The sequence below is a fragment of the Branchiostoma floridae genome, chromosome 3 (genome assembly GCF_000003815.2).
Source record: "Branchiostoma floridae strain S238N-H82 chromosome 3, Bfl_VNyyK, whole genome shotgun sequence".
Taxonomy (NCBI): Eukaryota; Metazoa; Chordata; class Leptocardii; order Amphioxiformes; family Branchiostomatidae; genus Branchiostoma; species Branchiostoma floridae.
The window spans coordinates 15205628-15228664 of record NC_049981.1 but is presented as its reverse complement, the minus strand read 5'-3'; the positions used below and the strand labels follow the sequence as shown (position 1 = coordinate 15228664).

Genomic DNA, 23037 nt, shown 5'->3' with positions numbered 1-23037 from the left:
GTTGAAGTGAAGATTATGTCAGCAATAGTCTGCCTACCCCGGCCCCTAAGGAGCCCCTAAGGACCCCTAAGTTAAAAAAAAAAAAAAAAAAAAAAAACTTGCTGCCACCGGCGCCGCCTCTAGAACACTCATAAATACAAACAAACATATAAAATGTAGCCCTTTCTCATGCGTGAGAAAAGAGGTTTTGGGCTCCTGAACGTTCAGGTTCAGTACTGTCGGATAGACACTTACGTATTTTCTATGAAATTTAGTCCTCTTGTCGTAAGTAATATTCCGAGATTTTAGTCTCCCGGACGTTGACCTTGAAACGGGACGCTGTTAATGAAGGTCGACAGTCCCTGGGGCGCAACGACCCAGGGGGCGGACCCGGGGTGTCACGTGACCCAGACCGGAAACAGGCGGTGGGCGGGGCGTGCCCCTCTAGGGGTCAGACACGTTCTGTTGTGTTTTCCTCGCCGCTAGGCCCCGTCCCACCACAGTTGGCACCGCAGCAGCTGCCTCACATGTGCTGCACATGTTGGTTCGTCAGACCAAGTAACGGTTTCCCCTTGTTGTTTGCTCCGACTAAACATCACTGAACGGTCGCGATTTCTCGCCACAAACTGAGGAAGTTTATTTCCCCCACAGAGAGACGAGATGGGACGTTAGCTAGCTGTCGACCTTTTGGGGATATCTGAATCGTGCGCGATATCAGGCCTAGGGAAATCCGAGCATCTATGGACTGAAGATAATTTGGAGCTAGCTACGCACGGTGTGGAAATAACCCGGTGTCTAGAAAGAGGAGTACTTTGGTTTTTTGTCCTGTTTTGTCGTCTGTTAAGGCAAAAAATACTAGTAAATCCTTTGCATAGGCATAGCGACAGAGATAGACCGCAACGCAGTCCGTATGTGAGACGGTCCCAAATTTGAGACAAGTTCACCACAGACGACCTATTCATACTGGAGACTCCCCGCTATCACAGCAAGTACTTTTCGCGGATTTTGCTGGGATTCGAGACGGGATTTACTTCGGCTGTTCAGGAAGAAAAGGATTTGGGCCGTATTTTTAGCAGAGACGTTGGAGTCGGGTGGATATAATGCAGCGAAACGTGAGAAATTCTACCAGAGACTCCGGCGGTGCCGCTTCGGCCTGGTTACCGAGACGGGACGCCGAGGTTTGGCGGAGGACGATGAAGGACGGAGACTTTCCTAAATCAGGTAAGACTATTTTTGTTTTATTAGACATGTTGTCCTTCATATATAGTCACAAGTGATAGCAACAACTTTGATGGTACTATCATTTTGAGGTTAATTTTTACATGTAATTTCACTGAAACTGGCCACATTTTGTCATCCCGAGGTCCAAAAGAAGATTTAGAATTCGTTACTCCTATAATGGATTTTGCTGCTGAGGATTTTTCTTGACATGGTTTTGTTCTCGTCATGTTTCATTGTTTGTGACGCCCGTGTACCACAGACGGGGATGAGCTGCCGAATTAGGACTTGATCCCCGGATCGGTCAGGTCTGATCCTGCCCTTGATAAAGACGTAAAATAGAGGGCAGATAAAGTAGAGTAGAATTTTCGGTCGGATTGGAACTATAGAATATTGAAACTGAGCACCGCTGTTTGTGTTTCTTATAAAAACGATGAAATAATTTTTAAAAAGTATCACTTTGCAAATTGAGTTATTGACAGTCGATCACTATAGCATTGACGTGCTTTACATGATATTTCAATATGATTTATCTTTTTTTTCTCTCCAAAAAAGTAGAAGGGGGCTGCGCACTGTATGTATCCTATGATATGTATGGTGTACGCACATTTTGTTTACCTTTCCAACAAGGCCAGTACGGAATGATTGGAACCAAATGTTCCTCATGAAGTATTGGGTGTCATACCCACGTAAAATAGCCACGTGCGGTGTCAGAAATTCATCCTTCATCAACAACTGGGGTCAATTTTTGGTATAGTGTTGGACTGGGTGTCATCCCTCCCCCGTAGTAACCGCAGACGCAATCTTTTCGCTCTGCCACGGTTTGGAAAGCGAAAGATGTGTGTCATGTGTGTGTGTGTGTGTGTGTGTGTGTGTGTGTGTGTGTGTGTGCATGCGTGCGTGCGTGCGTGTGTATGTGTGTGTGCATGTGATTTAAATCTCCCAGCACATGTTTTGGAAGATAAGCTCGGCAGTCAGAAAACATTACGATCTCCCACCCCCAACATCTGCTTGGAGATTTGGACTGTGTCACTCACTAAAGCCACGTGGTCTGGTCTGCATGTTTACAAAGATGCCATTGGGTACATGAATTGATGTAAAGTCCCCATTCTTCTCTAAAAGAATAAGCCTATAGTGCAGTGTGTGACAGCTGTCATGTTGGAACGATTACAGACTTACAGGGCGTCTTCGATTACGTCAAATCGTTCAGTGTGATTGTTACAGAACACACACGCTGTCCTTTTCTTTGTAAGCAATTTCTAAGGTTACCATTTTTATAGAATTATAGCCTACGGGATAGTACAGTATGAAGAGAACGTTCCTAGGAAGTGTTTTGGTCTTTTTGATGTATGATTTTGCGATATGTCTATCGAACCAGCCCCAATGGAGACCACGGCGGGTTCTAATGTATAGAAATCACATATCGGGAACACTGCTTGTCTACAGGTCGCTGACAAATTATAATAGAATAGAACATGTCAGCGGAGGTAGCTGCTACCTCCGCTGTACTCATGCATATGCTACATGCTGTACTCGCAGGTCTGAGACTTGGGAGTACAGCATGGCCAATGTGTACTATTTTTCAGCGCCCTATGAAGCCTGGTAGAGACTACAGTACTGCCATCTCCTAATGTAATGCGTACATGCGGGTCGTTTTTTTGTAATTTCCAAGCAGATACATGACCTGGTTCAGTGTTTTCTTCACGAGTGTTTTGTTAGGTCCTTTATACTGACTTCATTTCTGTTGTCCGCGAAGACTATTAAAAGCATGATAAGGCTACATGCTTGACATCACCGTGCACTGCTACTCCAACCGACGTACTAGTGCCGCAAAACACGTTACAAACCCTGAACGTTAGTGGTGTAGATTAGACCAGCCTCAGGCTGAATCTTACAGTACTCAGTTGGGTCTGTCTCTAACCCCCTCTGATTAACACTGATAGCTGCATGCGTCTATCATGTCTGTGCAGTATCTATCTAAGTACGGTTGTAAACACGAGGACAAACATCCGTAACTCGTGCCCAGAATTGTTTGGAGGAGCTGTTTCAACATCTCCCATGTTGAGTGGGCAAATTTGCAGACACGTGTGATCGCACTGATACATCGGGCTAAAGAGATGCCCAAACATGCCTCATCACCATTTCCCTCTGTACACTAGTCATCATCCCTATTTCCTCTTCGTGGGAGCTCTGTCCAATACCCGAGGTCCTGGCCAGTATCCGTGTCCGTAGTCGTATCCAATACCCGTAGTCCCTATGTAGTGAGTCCTCGGCCATCCAGTGCCCGCAGTCCTATCCACTATAATCCAGTGCCCGTAGTTCTAGCCAGTGCCCGGAGTCTGGCCAGTAAGTACCCGTATCCGTATCCAGAATCGGGCAATGGGTAGTTCTTTGAGACCAGCTAGCTGAACACGGATGGATACCAGGCTACATTGTCCCTCCTGTTTTGATTGACCGATCACAAGTCAAGAGCAAAGAACTGGAACGTATTTGTCCCCAGAAATTGAAGAATGGGGGCTTTCCTACCTTGGAGACTAAGGCTATTGTATCATCCCGGTGGATTTTGAGAAGAAACGATAATGCAATGTTTCCATAGTAGATAGATACTCCAAACTCCAGGAGATTATATTGAAAATGGCTTCTCCAGTCATGTTATTTCTCCTCTTTCCTGTCTATTATGACAGTCTTTTCAAATTAAGATTTCAAATCCAGCATTTGAACTAAATAATCATTGTTTTTGCTCTCAACAAAAGTGATATTCTAAATAAAGATTTTGTTCTTCGTAGGATTGAAAACAGAAAGGATGGATGAAAACGTACACAGGTATTTCGGATAGTTTTCAATTTACGTTACTGCATGGCTACTCTCCATCAGGAAAGTGTCTCGAAACGAAGAAGCCGTCAGCGCTCTTAATGGTGGATCTTAGAGCTCCCGACACAAACGCTACTTTCAAGACGTTGTGGTAGATCGCTCCTTGGGTCGTCTAGAGGTCACGGATGCCTCCCAAGTGTAGGTTCAAGTTCATCCTTAGTACATCCGATAGGCTGAGCGATCAGACATCCCATTCATACCGCTTCCTGTTACCAGTGGTAGAAGCATTTGCAGGGTTCGCCAAGGGAAAAGCCCGCTTTTAAAAAGATTCGTAACATATGTTCAACTGTATTCTCTCAAGGTTCTGTTCAAACTTCAAAGTCTGGAAGATTTTACAGTTTTAGCAAGGACTTTGTCCTAGATTTTGACAAATTGTATTCTTGCGCACCTAACTTTTTTGAGTTAGGGTTATTTGAATCTAGATAACCATTTGACCCTCATCCCAACTATGTAGCAAAAATTCATCGTTTATGATTTAAGAGTGACTAAATCTTTTGGGATAGAATAGAATTTTTTAAAAGTGGTAAGTTGTCCGCAGGCTTCAAGCTCTCGAGTGTGCCATTGTGTGTACATAACCATATGATGATTATTTTCTGAAACAGTCTCTTTCTTCTCAGTACGAGTAAAACTAGAAGTCATCATGTAAATCCGGATTATGGATAAGACTGCATATATAGACAGACCGGATATTTTGTTTTTGTGATGCCGGACCCTAGCCTGTTCCGGTAATGTTATCTGTTAGTACAGATTAGTTTGATGGCTATCTAATGGTTCTCATATTTGGTTCAAGATATGTGAACTAGTATATGGCTCGGAAATGCGTGTTTTCTTTTGGGACGCTCAAGAATTAAGTACATTTCCACCCGTTTGTTGCTGGATCTTCTGGTTTAAATTCCAGGCCCAGTTAGGTTATATAAGTTATGTGTATGAAATTAGTATTACATCTAGTTTATGAAGTATAGTCGTCTACTAGTCGGATAATCTTTCATTGTCGCCCCCCCGTGTTAGGTATTCTTGAACCATATGATACGTTTCCTCCATCGTTTTTATTGTCGTTATTTATCCATCTTGAATACATATTGGTTTAATTTCCGGTTGGGCTGCAATATTCAAAAGTTTATGAAGGGTGACCATACTATTCTAGTTTCGTCACTATTGTATTAATCTTTTCTCCTGAAATGGCCTGACCACCCCTGGCATATGGTATGGAATAACCCTGATGAGTTCATCGGGACAAGCAAGACGTTCTATCCAAGTGTCAATCAGATAAAAGTGTCGGCTGACATTCTGTCCGACACCACTTCTCGATACCTTTGGCAGCCTTCCAATAACCTGGTCACCAGTCTCCCCCAGGGCTGTAGACGAGGTTTCCTCGGCACAATATACTCTGCTCCGCCTGGCCCACCTTGTTGAGTTTGTCCTTAGTAGGAAAATCAGATTTTGGCCTTCCTCAAGGCGGCTGAGGATAAATTGTAGTTTGATTAGCTTGCAGATTAGATTAGACTAATTTACTATTTCGTACTCAAAGTTAGCAGCCAGGAATGACAGTTTAGCGTTGGCAGACGCTTATATGACAAACCGCCAAACAACAAACTTTGGTTTTGTAACAACTGTAAAAGAAATGTATTATCCATTTTCCATTTGAATTTGTATTCCTCGTCACTACCAGGCCGCTTAGCCCTGGTGCCGAATTAAAAGCTTTGCTGTGTGGCCCCTGCTACAGTCTGAATCCCAGGTTACCTTCCAAAGATGCTATTTCGGTCTCTCTGCAGCAATGTTTTACTTTAGTCTTGTCATTTGTAGAGAGGTATCTGTCAAACGAAGGCTTTATCGTTCGATGAGCATCATGAATGAAATTCCCACACGTACATGCCTCCTTGATCTACAATCAAATGCAAAGACCCAAGTCAGTGTATAACACGTGCTTTTTTAGGATTTGAATACATCTTTCTAGTGGTCCTCATTTTGTCGTTTTAATCATTCCGCTAGGAAAAATGTAAATGATCTTAATAGTGGCTGTATCACGCACCATCCAATGAATAGCTCGAGGGGGTTAGGGGTCGTTATCCCAGACGAAATGCATCCAACTCTGAGAACTTTGACAGCTGCATTTAAGGCTTCTCCAACAGAATTTCTGTGACAGTTTGACGTTAGGAGACGCTTATATGACACCCAACAACAAACTTTAAGTTAGGTTGTGAAACAACTGTAAAAAAACAACTGTACATGTATTATCTATTTTATTTATATGTGTATACCTAGCGAAGTCATTACCAAGCTTACGAATCTATTGACGGACAAAATGTCAGTTTTAAACGCTAGGCGGGGTTCTCTTTCTCAGAAGTCAGAATGCCTTACGTCGTCTGGAAATGTAGTCCATGGGTTGATGTGGTGAAGTATATAAGATAACTGCGGGGGTTTGTACGGCTACATTCCTGCGGACTAGCTGAAGGATGCCGCCGCATATCTCCTCAGCTGCGCGCCGGATTCTCTTGGACCGAGTCTGAAATATGTGAAAACAGAGTCCGCTCCCCCGCGGTAAAGAAATCCGCGGGGATTGCGGAAAGTTGGTCCGGATTTGTCGTCAGACGACAGAGTAAATGCTGGGTAATCTCTCAAGCGGATGTACTTCGGATTGTTGTTTCGTGTGTCACAGTACATCCCCGTGGCATCTGTTTTGTTGGCTTATCTATTGACTAATGTGGTACTACTTGTCCCGTCTTTACTCACACGTTATAAATCACTATACAGTATAGGATAATGGAAAAGGAGAAATACGCGCATGTACTACTTCTAGTATACGCGATGCCACGGTTTTGTTTTCGCGATTTTCGGGATGTCCTCTTCATCGCGAACTACAGCGAAACTTTTGCCAGCCTACCCCCTTGTCAAACGACTTAAAACCACCGTTAATAGGCAACTTTCTCCCTGCGTATACCGCGAAATTAAATCCCCGCGAAAATTTCCCATTTTGCAGTAATCTCTACCAAACCTCTTGGGTTGAAATCATAGGAAGATAGGAAAAATTGGCCAAGTGAAAGTAGCGTGGGCGCGACACCATCGTCGGCAGATAAAATCCATTGGTTGTGTGTGTCTTGTGTGGTTGTGTAGCAAAGATCCCAGCATTTTGATTTACCAACCAGGTGAAATTATTGAAGAACAACAATGGTAAATCCCTTGCTTGGTGCGGGGTAGAGAAAGTCACACCACTTACGTAAAGAAGGGCGCATTTTTGGAGATGCCTTTTCTTTCCTAAGCTACCCCCATCTTCTACGTACTTATTGTGTGACACTTGACGGAACCCTTACTCCCCTATTCTGTTTTCTCCCAATCCTCCCCTTTTCTTCTCGTTCATAAGTGGCTCGGTTTGATTGACAGCTCGGCAAACGGCGGATGTTTTGGATTTACGCTTGCCCAAACCTGGACAACAGCTGACAACCGGAGCGTTTGTCCGCGCGAATCTGGCGGATTTGTATCGTGGTATCCGCTGCCCAGTGTGATTGACAGGTGAACCAAACGACAGGAAGTGATGGCTTGCCCTTGCATGTGGACGTGACGTGCCCAGCGTGTTCTAGATTTATAGGAGGGCTGACCGTGTCCGCTACTGCAGTGGCTAAAAGACAGCGAAGAAGAGCTGACTTGTTCGGAAGCCAAACGCTTGCTGTCAGGACCTACAGACACCAGCTTCTCGGCTCAAAGTCCAACAATCAAATGCTCCCAAAGAAACTTTGCCGTATCTAACTACAGTATCATAAGGAAGATTCACAGCAAAATAAGGGTCTTTCCAAGCAATGACGTTATATCTGATATAACGTCCTTGTTCCAAGGCAGATTTGTTCGGGGGTATGTTGGGCCTGGAGCCTAGGCTATATTGGATTCCAGTCTACTCCATGAAATTAATGATGAAGTATTCTAGCCTACATGATGAAGTATTCTACATGTTAACTATGTGCCAAAATTGTCCGTTATATAACAATCTATTGGACATTGCCTTGCAGTTGTAGAAATTTGTTATTGTTAGAATCTATATCAATTATTTCGAGTATTTGATCTTCCTCTTTAGTAATGATCTTCGTGGTAATGATCAAACGTGGTTAACCAGCAGGCATGTCATGCCTCACCTCAGTTGAGGATAACTGTTTTACCTTGTTTTACTAATTAAGTCCACAGGTACTAGTCAAATAAAACGAAATCCAGCTAGAAGCATGGTTTCATCTGGTGCCAATACCGCTTCTTCATGGGTCACACGTGAACAAATTCGCCCGTAGTGGGTCAACTAACCCGCTGAGATGTCCCTCCCCGCTGCTGTCCTCCCTGCCACTCTCCCCCATGATATACACGCCGTGTGTAAGCCTTCTCGGTTTATTCGGTTGTCAGTGTAATTTGTAAGAACCGGTGTGTAAGCAAACGTTCGTGCCAGGGCCGAGACTTGGCTCCGGAAGCGTCAAGTCGGAATGCGAGAGAATTAATGAAAGAAACAGACCGTACCGTATTCCCTCACTACGACATAGCCTCGAACAGAAGCCTGTTGTTAACTGCGCATCCTAGGGTATCCCTCACCAAAAAGGCTTTCCCTCACCAAAAAGGCTTTTCGTTGAATCAATTGCCCGGTGATCCCCATCTGGGAGGAAGACTCTAACCGAAGCTTTTTTTTCTCCTGATCGAGTCAGGAAAAGGGTGTGTAAAGTGTATTTCTCAAGGGCAGAACATTGGGGGCTGCTTGGGAATCGAACCCAGATCCTTTAGATTTAGATCGTTTGACCTCTATTTGCAGTTGCACTCTTGAAGAGGAGAAGACCGGAGCCATCAGAACACGGAACGATCAGATTCTTGTCAGAGATCACTAGCGAACAGTACGGTAGCATCACCATTGAGCTCGCCGTAGCTTGGGCCTGCTTTCTATAGGCTATCAATCGGTCCACAACAGGCGGTTATACTGGACATTTTCTTTCTTTTAACTTTGTGATTATGTGGTCTTTAGTGGTAAACCACTAAACCCCTGGGTCTTAGTTCCATCCGTAATGCAGCTGTTGTTGTAAGCTCTCTGTGGATTAAGGTTACTTTAAAAAAGCGAGGTGACAATGCTCCTATTTATGCCAACACTCCTTGTGGTAGCATGTTCCGTAGCTCCTAAAATATCCTAAAACAATACAACACCGTATAACTTTTTACAGATGAGTTTTCACTTGACATTTTTGCGTGCGTATGGAAACTGTTAGCCTGTATAACCATCAGCAGACATATCTTTCCAATCAAAAACAAGAAAACAGGATGTTTTCTTAAGTTGACCCATCCTATACTGATAAAAGTCTTGAAGAAAAGAACAGGATGTCATTGTCTTGTAAGTCTCTTTCAAGTTACACATACTGAAAGCCTGTATTGTTATGTCATGTGCGATGTCTATGATAACACTGCCTTACGTGAAATGGTTTCGCTCAAGCAGATAGTCCTTAGGGGGGCAAGTAAATATGAGTGAAAACATTGCGATCGTTTTGGCAGATGGTCAGATTCAAATCAATCAATCTTAACGTTACCTTACGCACGCGTACTGTTATGTATAATAAACTTATGGTTTATAGTCTACCACAAAAGATGTAGAAATGTACAATTATCTTTTATCTTACCATTTTCTACACTCGACCAGAAGGCCTGGTTGACACGATTGTGACAGCACTGAGCATGTATTTTACGACCAAAAGAAAACAAGTGTGTCTTAAAACATCAGTAAACACGGAACGTGCGTTTGCACCATACACAGCGTTTAAAACGTCAAGCCTGTTATCACAGAACCCCCCTACAGTGCTCACGGTACTGATTCAACTCAATAAGGAAAGAACAGCATGTTGATATAACGTTTCCGGTCTCGTATGACCCTTTGTGGTCTATGGCCCCTTCAAATCCGATCTAGCTGCACAGGAGAAAAATACGGAGTTACAAACGGAAGCGCAACCTAGCAGGAACAAGGTTATGGCTGCACGGTGCCAGGAAGGATGGGTCACCACACGTGTTTTAGTTTTGCGTAACAAGAAAAAGCAGGGTGTATGTTCCGGATTGTTTGTCCAAATGTCGAACTGCCCATCTGTCAAGCGTCAGTGACGTACGATGTAATAGGATCTATTCGCATTCATCGTACGATGGTCGTACGATTGCAAACTGAGGTCATTGTGAGGGCAGCAGTGCATGTGTCGTCCAAAGTTCAGTTGACCTGTTTTTGAAAAAGCTGTCATGGATCCTTTATCGGTGATTGGTATGAAAATCCTATGATATTAACATTCGAATGACGACCTACATACGGCGAATGTGACCGTGATATTCAATCGGAGATCTACATGTATGCCGTCACTACGTCACAATTTTGTCAGTAGACCTATAATAAAAGACAAAAGATTTCAGGCCGACCAGGTCTCTCGTGATTTCACCCTTTCTGCTAGAAAGTAGTTCTGTACTCGCTTTCTTACAGTGGACTCCCTCGAGCGCTGTCAGAAAACTGGTACCAATCAGAAGAAGGAAACGGTCTCCTCCTTGCCTCAGCTCAGCCTGCTTGAAAAGTACCACCTTCTCTCCCTTACTATCTCCCTCGCGTCATTCATGACAGATGACTTATTTCATGTGTCAAACGATCCAAATGGGGCACGTCGATTTCTTCTTTTGCGCCAAATTGTGGTTTACTAGACCATAATAGCGGCCTTTACGGCAGCTTAGCTTTTGACTTGTTCTGAGAGCACGCCATGTGACAGCAGCTGAATAGCGCTTCTCACACAACCAGCTACGCGCTGACACATCCACAAAAGCAAGGGCCGGAAAATTTCACTTGTAGGCTCTCTTATCGCTTGAGTCCACGTCCGGTTAGAACATCCGTACCGGCTTCCTATAGTGTGACCTAAAATGGCTTGAGTAATGCCACTTGTGGTGGGGAGAGTTAACTCAAGACCGGAAGAGTTGGGCCAAATGTTTGCCTTCGTCTTTGAGTCTAGCCAAAACCCGGAACATCTTGGGAGATTTGGTAGACAAACTATACCGCAGGTATTCAACCGCACGGCTTCCCGCTGCAGTACATAGACAAAGCGGTTCAATACACGGCCGGGGAACGTTGACGGGATACAAGGGGAGGCTGTCAGATGATGCCCTAATAGCTACTACTTGTATACTATAGAATGGGGGTGAGGGTGAAGAACGTGTGCCAGAATACAATTTGGACAGGGGGGATAGAGGGAAGGGGAAAGAGAGGAACAGGGAGAGAGAAAGGGATCCTGTGGCTATCTGTATTAAATAGTTTGTCGTTCAATTTGTTAGTACTAGTCTTTACCAATATCTAGTGCACAGTAGTTATTGACGATTTGACTTTAAGTAGCCTAACTAATATCCTCACAAGTCTCACTCTCCAAGCAGCGGGTCAACTCCGATTTTTACTTTTTTACGTGTTTTAAGCGTTTTGTCGGGTTTTCTATGTTCTACAGCAGCCTGTGGCGCCCATGAAACCTCTGAACCCTTATCGAAAAGAGAGCTGACCCGGTGTGCTTGACCAAAATCTCCTCACGTCACCTGATGGCCGCTGATCACAGAAAAATCCCAAACCTTACCTAAATTTTCACCCAGCTGTTTTAATAATGAAATCGGAAGTCACGTGCTCACCAACACTTACCACCTGTATTAGAGTGACAGCTTTGACCTTGAATGCACGGATTACGTGACCTTTGCGTGTTCTTAGCTAGCACCAGGATGAATCGGTTCCCGGCCGGTTCATTCTCATTAGTGGAGCTCATTAAAAGTAAACAACATAGACACCGCTATGTGCACTAGTTTTAGTATATAAGTGAGGGTAACTTGCTATGTGCAAGTAAGGCACAGCTCTGGAAATTTTAGACAGAGAACATCCATAGGTTATGGTGGTGTCATGGGCTGAATGGTCAGTGAGGCTAAGATGAACGTGCATGGGTTCGATTCCTGGCATTCTTTGCAAGACGTTGTGTCCTTGGGAATGTCTGTTGTTAGAAGTTGGTTTGCGCGGTTGCCTACTAGTCTTTAAATGTCGTCTGTGCCAGCCTATCATTTTTCAAAATCAATGTCGGGAATGATATATTCTGCTTGGATGCGATCATCGAAGAGAGTTGCTAGAGCTGGTTGGATTCAGGCTACTCATACTCTAGGGTCACCTTGATATTAACCTGTCGGAATTGAGAGAAAATCCATTGGAGGCCTAGGTCCTAAATGTGTGACAGGGGCTTGTGAAAGGTAAAGGTTTCATGGCCTTTAGTCGTAGGAGCAGCGGATTGCTAGTCGTCTGTGTCTGGGGCACGGTATTGGAAGGCGGAGCCCATCTCTCACCTTCCACTGCATTATGCGTCCCCAACGTTAACCGAAATCAGGTACCCATTTACACCTGGGTGGATTGAGGAAAGTCGTGTAAGATCAAGTGGCTATCTCGCTCACGACTCCCAATCATGGTCTGGAGATGTTTTGGACTCTTGAGGCCATGGTCGACAATGTGACATTAGGCTTACTAGCTAGTGCCTGGATTCTGTGTTCCCAGAAGCTGCTTGGATTCTTGTTTATCACAGATCATGAGGACACGCCCCACCCTTACATAAAGGGTTTTGAGAGCAGCTATGAAAACAATCACCGCTCACTAATTGTCGAATTCGCGACTGCCCCGCCCAAACACGCGCTAATCCGATCAGCCGGTGTAATTGTGGAGTTTGTTGTGGTATTAACCCTCAAACCACCGTAGCTTTTTTGTGACGTAGATTACCGTATGGGGTCAAAACTGACCCCAAAACGTTTTGTACAAATACAGTTTTTTGTGTGAATCTTTTTGTGATTTGTATATATGTATAGTTTCATTGATCTATGTGGGACAGTCTGACATGATTAGGTGAGAATACTTCTAGCTCATTATCATAATTCATGCAAAAGATCATGAGGACCACATTTTGCACCAACGCTATTCAGACCGGGAAGGAGGTTTTTGATGCCTGTACCAGCTTCAATGCCATATAGCGCCTGAATGGCTTATGCTAGGGCCACCAAACTTGGTATTTTTTTAGAAAATGTTGATAGCAAATATTTTCAGTGAACAAAGTATGTTCATCATTTTTTATGTTGCCATGGCAACGGAATTCTGACAGACATATCAATTACGAAATTTTCTAATTTTGTACTAAACATTTAAGTTTTAAGGTTTTCTTGACAAAAAACAATTGTTTATCACATCTTATAAAATTCAACATAAATTTCAGGACTCAATATTCGTAATTTATGCTAATTTGATGACGTCATCAGTCAAAATCCAAGATGGCGGCCGATATTACCCAGATGACGTCATAATGTCGTCATATGACATGATAATAGCACAAAAATTGCTACAATAATTTTGGCTTACATGTACATCATTCCCTGAAAATTTCGTGATCCTACGATAAGTAGTTCAGGTGTGGGTCGCAAAAGTTTGTTTAAAAAATGCTGGGGTCAGTTTTGACCCCACTGGACCATGCATAAACTTTCGAGGATAACTTAATCAACAATGAGTCAATCTCGGTAAAAACGTATAAGAAGTTATAGGACAGATATACAAACAAACTCCTAAAAGGAAATTTGTTTTCGACTAGAAATGACAGAATGGCACACATTGATATACGCCTGGGGTCAGTTTTGACCCCATACGGTGGTTTGAGGGTTTTAACATGATTAAAGGCACTGTGAACAGAACGATGGCGCCGCGGTTACGGTGGAGGTTTAGCAAGCGAAAAGATTGAGTCAGCGGTTACTACAAATGTTGGTACCCATACTCTCCAAGCAGAGGTTGAGTCACGGAGCCATAAAGTAGTAGTCGGGAAATTTACCGGTGCGCTCCTCTTACGTAAGAGGAGCGCACTGGTAAATTTCACGACTATATCTCCGCGACTCAACCTCTGTTTGAGAGTAGGTACCCGGCCTACTATAATAGCGGGTTTGTGGCATCGATGGCCTAGCGGTTAGGGATCGAATTATCTCATACCCCACTTCGTGTCCATGGGAAAAACACTTATACACGACTTTCCTCACTCCACCCTGGTGTAAAAATGGTACCTGACTTCAATTGGCAGTCAAGGGCCTAAAAAAAGAAGCCATTCCTCTCCATGTCTCCTTAGATAGCGCTAAATGGATTCTTCCTCATTAATTGATAACCTGGACGCGTATTAATCCGATTGACCTGTCTGCCGATATGCTGATAAGTGATCTGGAGACTGTCTGTAGCAACAAACCAAAACAAGAGTTCCGAGATCTCACGCCTCTATGCAATATTCATAGAGTTTCTCGTCTTCGCCAGTTGTAGTTCATCAATTATGCTAATAAGACTTTGATTAACATAACATGTGTCCATTGATCACTTCCTGTCACTTAACGGTGAACGTGACTAGATATTACTCTCCAAGCAGAGGTTGAGTCGCGTAGATATAGCAGTAGTCGGAAAAATTACGCCAGCGTAAGAGGAGCGCCAGTGTAATTTTTCCGACTACTTCTATATCTACGCGCGCGACTCAACATCTGCTTGGAAAGTAACTAGATATAGAAAATATGTAACTGTGAAAATAAAGAAATAGGTACACCATTGACCCTATTCTAATAATGAATCTGTATTCTTATAATGAAAATGTCGTACTGTGTTCTTAGTCCGTGTAACACAAACTCTGCTGTCCGCCGGGCTGTAACTGGCCCCTCGAGGAGGTCGGCGGATGTTGGGCAGGCTGCTATAAGCACGATTTAATCAGGCTAGTATGCTCTGTCCCGACTGTCCGTAACAAATACATGTAGTCGAGAGGTAAATTTGTGTCGATTCCATTCTGCGTCGTTGTTATTGAGGTAAGCTCGAAAAGAGTCGCATATTATTACTAATAAATGGTATGAAAAAAACTATTTTGATAAAAGTATGGTTTGATATAACCTAATGTTTTCTTCTTTCAAAATATTGTCAAAATTGACATATTTTAGTCAGTCATATTAGAGAATGACACACGAAACGTTAGTTAGTTATTCATTTTATTCTAGCTCCCGACTGCTCATCGGATCGCCCTTATGTCGAATAAATGCGGCCTGTGACAGACTCTTCGTTTGGCATGCGATCAGAGGGACGGGCTTGAGCTAGATTAGGATGAATACCAGGCTGCAGAACGTCACGTTAACAACGTACAACCCCCCACAGAATAGTCAGACTCAGAGAGTCTGCTACAATCGTGGTGACCGGCTTCCACCAAACACGTTTACATTGCTGAAGTGCTATCTACTCCCAAGGAGGTTCGAACCTCCTTGCTACTTCACAGACCCTCAAGACGGCATTCCTTCCTCCTGAGCTACAGCTCCTTGAGATAAGGCTAAGACGGTGGTGCAGGTCCTTAAAGGAGAGATGTGTTCCTCGTCTGTCAAGTCTCTGTCCAGGAATGTGGTAGGAAGGGTCGGCACGCGACGCCAGAGGTGTTTAGAGCGTTGTCTGGTAAACACACGCGGCCTGATGTGGAACCAAGGTTAGGAGGTGAGCCGGCTGTGGTGAAGGTGGTCGGCACGGCTTGGGTGGTACAGTACGCACATAGACGCAATGGACACCCCTCCACACCCTCCATTGGGGATATTCGTGAATATGTCATACAAAGATCAGCTTTAATTTCTTAGGATGCTCTTAGATTCCTGTCAATGGTTGATATGCCTTTTATTGTCTCACTGATTCAAGTTTATTGCGCGACAAATGTACATCACAATGTATGGCAACAACTATTACACAAAGTACAAAATAAAGGTATAGAATTAAACTTAATATGGCACATATGTGACGTTTGAAGAGGAGACGGGCCAGAGCTCTGGAGGTCATGTACCATGTACATGTACATTTACTAACTTCCCACCGACCTATGTCAAACTGTTAGAAAAACTGAATAATACAGGAGAAACGTAATTTTATTTGCTAACGTTCGGTTGTCCCTGTCCTACTCTTCTTCTACTTCCCACGGTGGCGCTGCATTGCGTAGAATGTGTCCCAAACGTGACTATACTTAACTTGTATCCCCCCTCATCACGGTTCGTGACTGGAGTGAATTTTGTTTTTGCAACAGAGAACTGTACCCATAATTTGTGTACCAATCTGATGAAATTATTGACAGTTATTGCAAAAACTATCGGAAGAATGATTCCTCAGAGGCATTGAAATAAGCAGGCCCTTTCCTCCAGGAGGGGTTAGGTACGGAGGATCAATTACTAGAAACTAGTGACAAACCTAGATGTAAGAACTACGTCATACTTTCAAACCGGGGCCCGGCCGGGCATCTTTCGGGGACGAAAAGTATTATACAAAAGACACCAAACTACAAAAGAAGTTATAGTCGTGGGCTTTATCTGCGTAGATATTTTTATATTTCGTTTCCACAAACAACCCGACCGGGCCCCGGTTTGGAAATGTGACGTTAGCCTAAACATCCAGGACTGACCCCAGCAACAGATGTTCTTTGGCTACACATTTGACTGGTGACAGTGTAAAAACAGCACACGTACAGTGATGGAGACAACTGCGCTGTACCTTGGCGCCCACCTCCGGTAGCCAACCGCCGCGTGATAACCTTTGACCTTTGGGAGGTAAAACATGTTCAATATGGCGACACAACACGGAAGCGACGATTAGATAACGTTTAATTATGTAACTAGTCTTTCAATTTGGCCGTCAGTGGTGATACAAAGACTTATTTTTCATGGATAACAATGTTTGAAATATTGCCTCACTCCTTTCAAGTCATTGCTTGTGCGCGAAATTTTTTATTTGTTCCTTCTGTTTCTTTTTGTTTCGTTTTTATCTTTTTCTTGTACTTTTTCCGTTCTCTCCAAATTGTTAAAAACGTGCTGAAAGTACGATATAACATTACTAGTATGGACGTTGTGATCTTCAAACACGTTCACATATACTAGTTATAATGACAATCGCCTAGACCTTCCTTTTGTCAGTTTTGGACTTATGAATTAGACTATCGTTTTTACAAGAGCCGTGAACTTTTCCTGTCTAACTTATCACAGCTTGCTTTGTCTTAGAGATACCCTAAAACAACCCAAATCGGTAGAAACAAACGTCAGTTTCTCATTTTAGACAAAACAGGTCCAACCGGTCATTGCCAGTTCAAGTTCGAGTTCGCTCTGAAGAGCACAGAGCGGTGAGCAGGAATTATACACTGACTACAGGGCTTCCGATTGGATTACCAACGAAGATTGATGATAACTAACCGTGTTTAATCCTCACAAACTTAAGCTATCTGACGTTTCGTTGGTCTGTACCAATTCTCTTAATTAAATGTGCAGAAAAAGTCGGAGAATCTTAAGATTGGAAAATCTTTAGATTGAAGCACCCGTTCCTTTTGTTGGATCGCCTAATTCTTCAATGCAGCAGCTTCTCAGCCAATCGCAGGTCTACATCTGAATTACCACAATTCTTTACCAACTGAAGACTATAGACTAACGTTACATCTGAAAACGTTCATCGTGAATTCTAGCCTGGTAACCACACCAATCGGCATCTCCCAGGTATCTCTTCCGTGCTGGGATGCTGAATAGGACATGAGTCTCGCCGGTGATTTTTTAAAGAACAACCTTGAAAACAATTCCTGCCAGCATACTAGAAGTATTTGTAGGGACCTCTATAAACACCACCACATGTCAAAAATTACCTCGTAAATTGTGCCCGAGAGGAGTTTTCCGGTTTACTCGGGGGTGAGCGACCCCTGTCTCGATTAATTTCGTGCACTCGCCGCTTGTTTCTTCGCCGTAGGCGTGGAACAGTCAAAAGGTGTCCTTGGTAATCCCTCCAAATCTCCTTTTTCGAGGTACCAGTTTCGGGTTGTGTCTTTAACTTACGCACAACAATGGTTTTCATCTATACATGGTTTAAAGGGCTTTTCTCAAGGAAGATAAGGACTATCTACACAATGGCTTGATATGTTACAGATAATCATAATGAATTCTCATCAGTGTGCTACCTTCCCACACGTTTCCCTTCTTTTACTTCTTCCTGTACTCCTTATCCTTTTTGATCCTCCTTTTCTCTGTCTTATTTTAGTCTTAATTGTAAGGCGCCACAAAGCGGCTTGTGTGCCATCCGATCAGTTAACCCAGGTACCTATACACCCCCACCCCCCGCCCAACAGACTTGCTGTCAATAAATAACGCGTTTACGCCATTGCAAAATACTTATGGCAAGCAATTTTAGACAACGCAATTTTTAGACAAACACATGTTCGTGTTCTTTCCTTCGTCAAGGACCTCCCCACTAGGACCAAGAGGGACTACATTGACAGGTACAGGACGTGTCGTAATTGACAGAGACTCGAATATCAACAAGAACGGTCCCAAATCCACCGCAACGATTGTGGTGAGTGAAACCCGCAGCTCGGTTGTTACAAAACACGAGCCGGGGTGTTATGGCATCGGAAATTAGAGGTCTACGAGGTTCGACCTCATCGGATCTACCTAATAAAGTTTGACTAACTATATCAGCAACATGTCTTCCTATTCTACAATGTTTACAAAAAGCATTTTTCCCTTTTAGCTTACAGTGTAAGCAGCGGAGAGACATATCTCTTTTTATGTATCATTGACATTCTTGGCTAGACGTTGTGTCCCCGGGAAAGGCACTTTACACCACTTTCCTCACTCCAAGCAGGTATAACTGGCTACCTGACGTCGACTGACGTTAGTGGAAGGTGGCAGGAGCGGGGTGGCTCCGCCTTCCAAAACTGTTCCCTGATTTTCGCATGGTCTCAAGAGGTTTCCATTTGAATATTCTTTAAAATTTGAGACCTTACATCTGCGTTTATTCAATTTTGTACGGAATGGCAGTCGGCAAATACCGGCCACTGGCAACATCTTTTCATTCAGTCATTTGTTTGACCGGACACATGTAAGAATTTTCCTTGTTGAAACAGGGGTTGACAAGATTTTTTCTTTGGTTGTGTTCACGTATTAAGGGTTAACCACAAAAACGACGTCCATTGACTTTTCAGACGTCATGACAGGAGCTTTTCTCACGAGAGCGGAAACGGTGTGAATGGGGAACCGCAAACACCTTGTTGACCGGATGGAACAATCCACAATAGCCGGTCTGTAGGGCTCTAGAGATGACCTATTTAAACGTCAGGTCATTAACCTAAAGTGGCGTCGTGGGGCTAGTGGTTAGGTGACAGGACAAGGGATCGAGAGGTCACGGTTTCGTGAACCCACCACACTTATGTATGGTCCATCGAAGTGTGAGTGGATCAAACCCAGCAGCCTGGAATTAACGTGCAAATTGGTGCGTCACGCACTTAAATCAGCGGCTTACTTCATGTACGTTGACTACCCTGTCTACCCTCCCTACCTGCTCCCTTGCTAAACGTTGTGACCTTGAAACAGTTACGTTTCCCACCCAGGTGTAAAAATGGGAGCCTGACTTCGGCTGGGGAGGTAAAAGTTCTTGGAAGAGGGAAATGACTCATATTCATTTTCACACACGGGAAGAGCATACACTGAGCTGTGTAATGTTACTACACTACACTACACTACACTACAGGACATTGCAATCCGGGGTTAAACTGTGTTCTCTTCTCGTCCCCAGGTTGCCCGCTGGGGTTCCACGGGAAGAGCTGTGCGCCGGTGTGCAGATGTCAGAACAACGCGGGCTGTAACCTGGTGACGGGCGAGTGTTACTGCAGGAGCGGCTTCACCGGAGAGTTCTGCGAAGAAAGTAAGTCTACTATGTGCATAAGTCTCCAATCCGATTTATCAGTGACAAAAGACAGCATCAAGGGCAGCCAAGCAGTGTCCAACCGCCACCGCTGGCTGTTGGACACTGCCTGGTCGGCTGCTTCGGTGTGTTATTGGTTAATCTGCTTGAAGACTATATACACTGTTCAAGGTTACTTTTTGGGGTCTGTGGTTTGACCCCGCTCGAGCACGATTGTGAGAGCCCTCATAGGTCTTTCGGATGAGGACGTGAAGCCGGTAGCCCCGTATATATGGAGTTTCAGACGTCGTTAGCCCTAAGCGGTTGTACGTAAAAGAATCCAACACACATATCGAGAAGAGTAAAGGGGTGACTCGGTGTACTTTTCTGAAAAATGTGAGCCATAGCATCATGCACTACTACTAGCTACATGAAAAAGTATCAAGCTTATCTCGGTTGAAGATGACTACTTTACATTTTCTTGTCATAATTCTAGCCTGTCCAGAGGGGTTTTACGGCGTGAACTGCAGATACAGATGTCACCATTGTCACAGCGGTACGTCATGTGACAGACGCACGGGTGCTTGCTACGGTAAGACTCCTTTGTATTTTCGTACTTTCCGCTAGATGTCGTTCATGAGAACAGAAGTCTACAGGTTGCCCTTTGTTCCACTCTGGTCAGCTTCAAACTACAAATGTAAGTTATACGCCCTGTTACAACATTCTATATCCGTTCATATTCAACCTGCAGTAGATCTCCCAGTGTAAGTAACAAAAGTGTCTGGCTACCTCAACAAAAAGAAAAAGAATCTCCAACCAGGTGGGGACTAACACATGTAGTGGCTGTTCGAGAAGCCGGGCCTGGCAGAAAACATTACGATTTCCTACCCCAACATCTGCTTGGAGATGATAAGCTCATGCTTGCAGCCTGTACTCATAAGCATGTTTATGGGTCTTACTGCGCATGCACATGTCAATGATGATGGCCCCGACTAAAGTAGGACACGTTTGGACATTATTGTGAAATTTGACCGAATCAGGTCATATATATATCTGGACATGTAGAAAGCACAGTTGAGGCCAGACCCGTTTACGATTAATGGGGCAATCACCTTTGACCTGCGATGCGCAGTTGGATCCGCGAACATGCTTTATATGAAGACAACAGTGGGGATGGGGAGGGTGAAGCCTTGAAGAAAATACTCCACCAACCGTATTTGGCGCCTCATGCATCAAACTCCTGCAGGTCAAAGAACCCAGCACACACCGAGAAGGTTAGGGGTGACCCGGTGTACTAAGAAAAATTCTCAGGTTACAGACTCATGCTTGTTCACATCCGTAACTCGATGACGAACATCCATTGTTTTCTTTTTTACACAGCTAACCCGTCTTTCGCGACCTCCGATTCGAACAAAGACCTGGCGCTTGGCGCGCAGCTGACGGCCAATGGCGCATTGATCGGCGGTTTCCTGCTGGTGTTCGTCCTCATGATAGTGCTGGTCGCTGTTATTGTGTTCTTCCGCCGTAAGCTGAAGGAGGAGAGACAGAGGCGGATGGAGAGCATCTCTTCTGTGTTGTAAGGACTACTTTACACTTTTATTAGAATACACACCTATCTAGAAGAGAAGTATACTTGTCTGAATACGCAGCCGCATTGCTCTTGAAGCTTTTGGGAAAAAGCATGAGGCTTCACCGCAATTGAGGATGTCTGCTTTACCTTTACATTTGTGACTAGTACTTACCTTGTACATGTGCCGCTATTCTAAATGATTTTTTTCCCTAGGAAATACCGCAGCTGCTAAAGATAGTCGAATTCTCTATCGAAGCTGTTACCGTCTCCGTTTTGCTTCTTGTCGTGCCATATGTGTATATGTTTATATTAAATTTAAAAAAATTACTGTTGCAGCTACCAGCGAACAACAAGAAAAAAGGGCAACGAATACGTCACAATAGGTAAGGCAATGGCTTTAATGTAACTCTTACTGTAATCTTTCCAATTTCAATACTTGATTACAACATGTGCTTGTAATACAAAAAATAATCAGATGCTTTAGTCCTTGAAAAAGACTCGGCAAAATTTCCATATGTAAATGTACCTTTTAGACAAAAATAGTCGTTTGTCCCATATCTAATAAAATTACTTTTTTTTTATTCTTAGATAATGCAACAATACAAGACAACAGTCACTTGCTCAACGGAAACCCACCACCAATGAGTGCCTCCGCACGGAAGTCTTTGACTGTATCCTTCCGCGACGCGACCGCAGACAGGAATGTAAACGTGCTGGAGACCATCGCCGAGGTGGATGATGGGGGAGGGGCGGCTTGCGGGGCGATAGTGTCGTCTGATTCCTGTTTCGCAGAGAAAGGCTCGTTTCGAAATGGCGCCATTTCGTGTGTGTGAAAAAAAAAACTAAGGACAATCCGACTGCAATCTCGGGATACGTCGTCATTCTATCATATTATTCACGCTTATACCGCTGTTCTATGTAGAATGATCGGAAAGTGTTGAAATGTTGAAATACGACTTAATGAAGAAAGCGGAAAGGTACATTTTGTAGAGAACTATATTACAGTACAGTTATACAGAGTTGCGTCTAATTTTAAGGCCGTGCCTAGCAGTGACATCTAGAGTGTGGAGTATATATAGGGGCAGCTGTACAGGTTGCAAGCTGTTATAGTCTGCCAAAATAATAATTTTCCACATTTTCCTAGTGTAGTTGATGCTATCAAAAGGCTCTGTCAATTGAGAACGTATTTAACATTAACTGTCAACATATCGTAAAAGATGAGTCTTTGAAATAGTGTGTTCATTGTCATTATTTTGATGACCGTTTGATGTTATGACAACAACCTTATTTAATGTACATATGTTTAGATATAACAAACTTGTTCATAGAATGTTCGTATCATGATAGTTTCTCTGGGAAAAGAAAACACTAAAGATCGTGGCTCTTGTACAGGAAGACATTGAAACTAACTTTATGACTTTCTCGTTTCGTTTTAATTTTATATTTTAGTCATGTCGGTGTCGTTCTGTAAGGATCTGTATACTGTAGATTATTACTACATAATTGTAACAATGTGACAACTGACAAAAATATATCTATCTATATAACCCTACATGTACATAGTCTTATTGGCAAATATGGAGCGTTTTATGACATTAAACATACAAATACGTTCTATTTCTTTGATTGGTCGGGTGTTTGCAGCAAGGGGGTCCTTTCGTCGACCTGCACACTACAAGATTCTTCTATGTTTTCA

At 43.5% G+C, this 23037-nt stretch overlaps 1 protein-coding gene across 1 annotated transcript; it reads left to right on the top strand.

Moving 5' to 3' along the window:
* Nucleotides 1-422: 422 nt before the first annotated feature.
* On the top strand, nucleotides 423-22888 carry LOC118411955 (multiple epidermal growth factor-like domains protein 10). Its single transcript, XM_035814484.1, has 6 exons — nucleotides 423-1200; nucleotides 19664-19792; nucleotides 20268-20363; nucleotides 21152-21347; nucleotides 21678-21724; nucleotides 21930-22888. The coding sequence occupies exons 1-6, from the start codon at nucleotides 1080-1082 to the stop codon at nucleotides 22172-22174; spliced, it is 834 nt and encodes a 277-aa protein (XP_035670377.1). The 5' UTR covers nucleotides 423-1079; the 3' UTR covers nucleotides 22175-22888.
* Nucleotides 22889-23037: the final 149 nt, after the last annotated feature.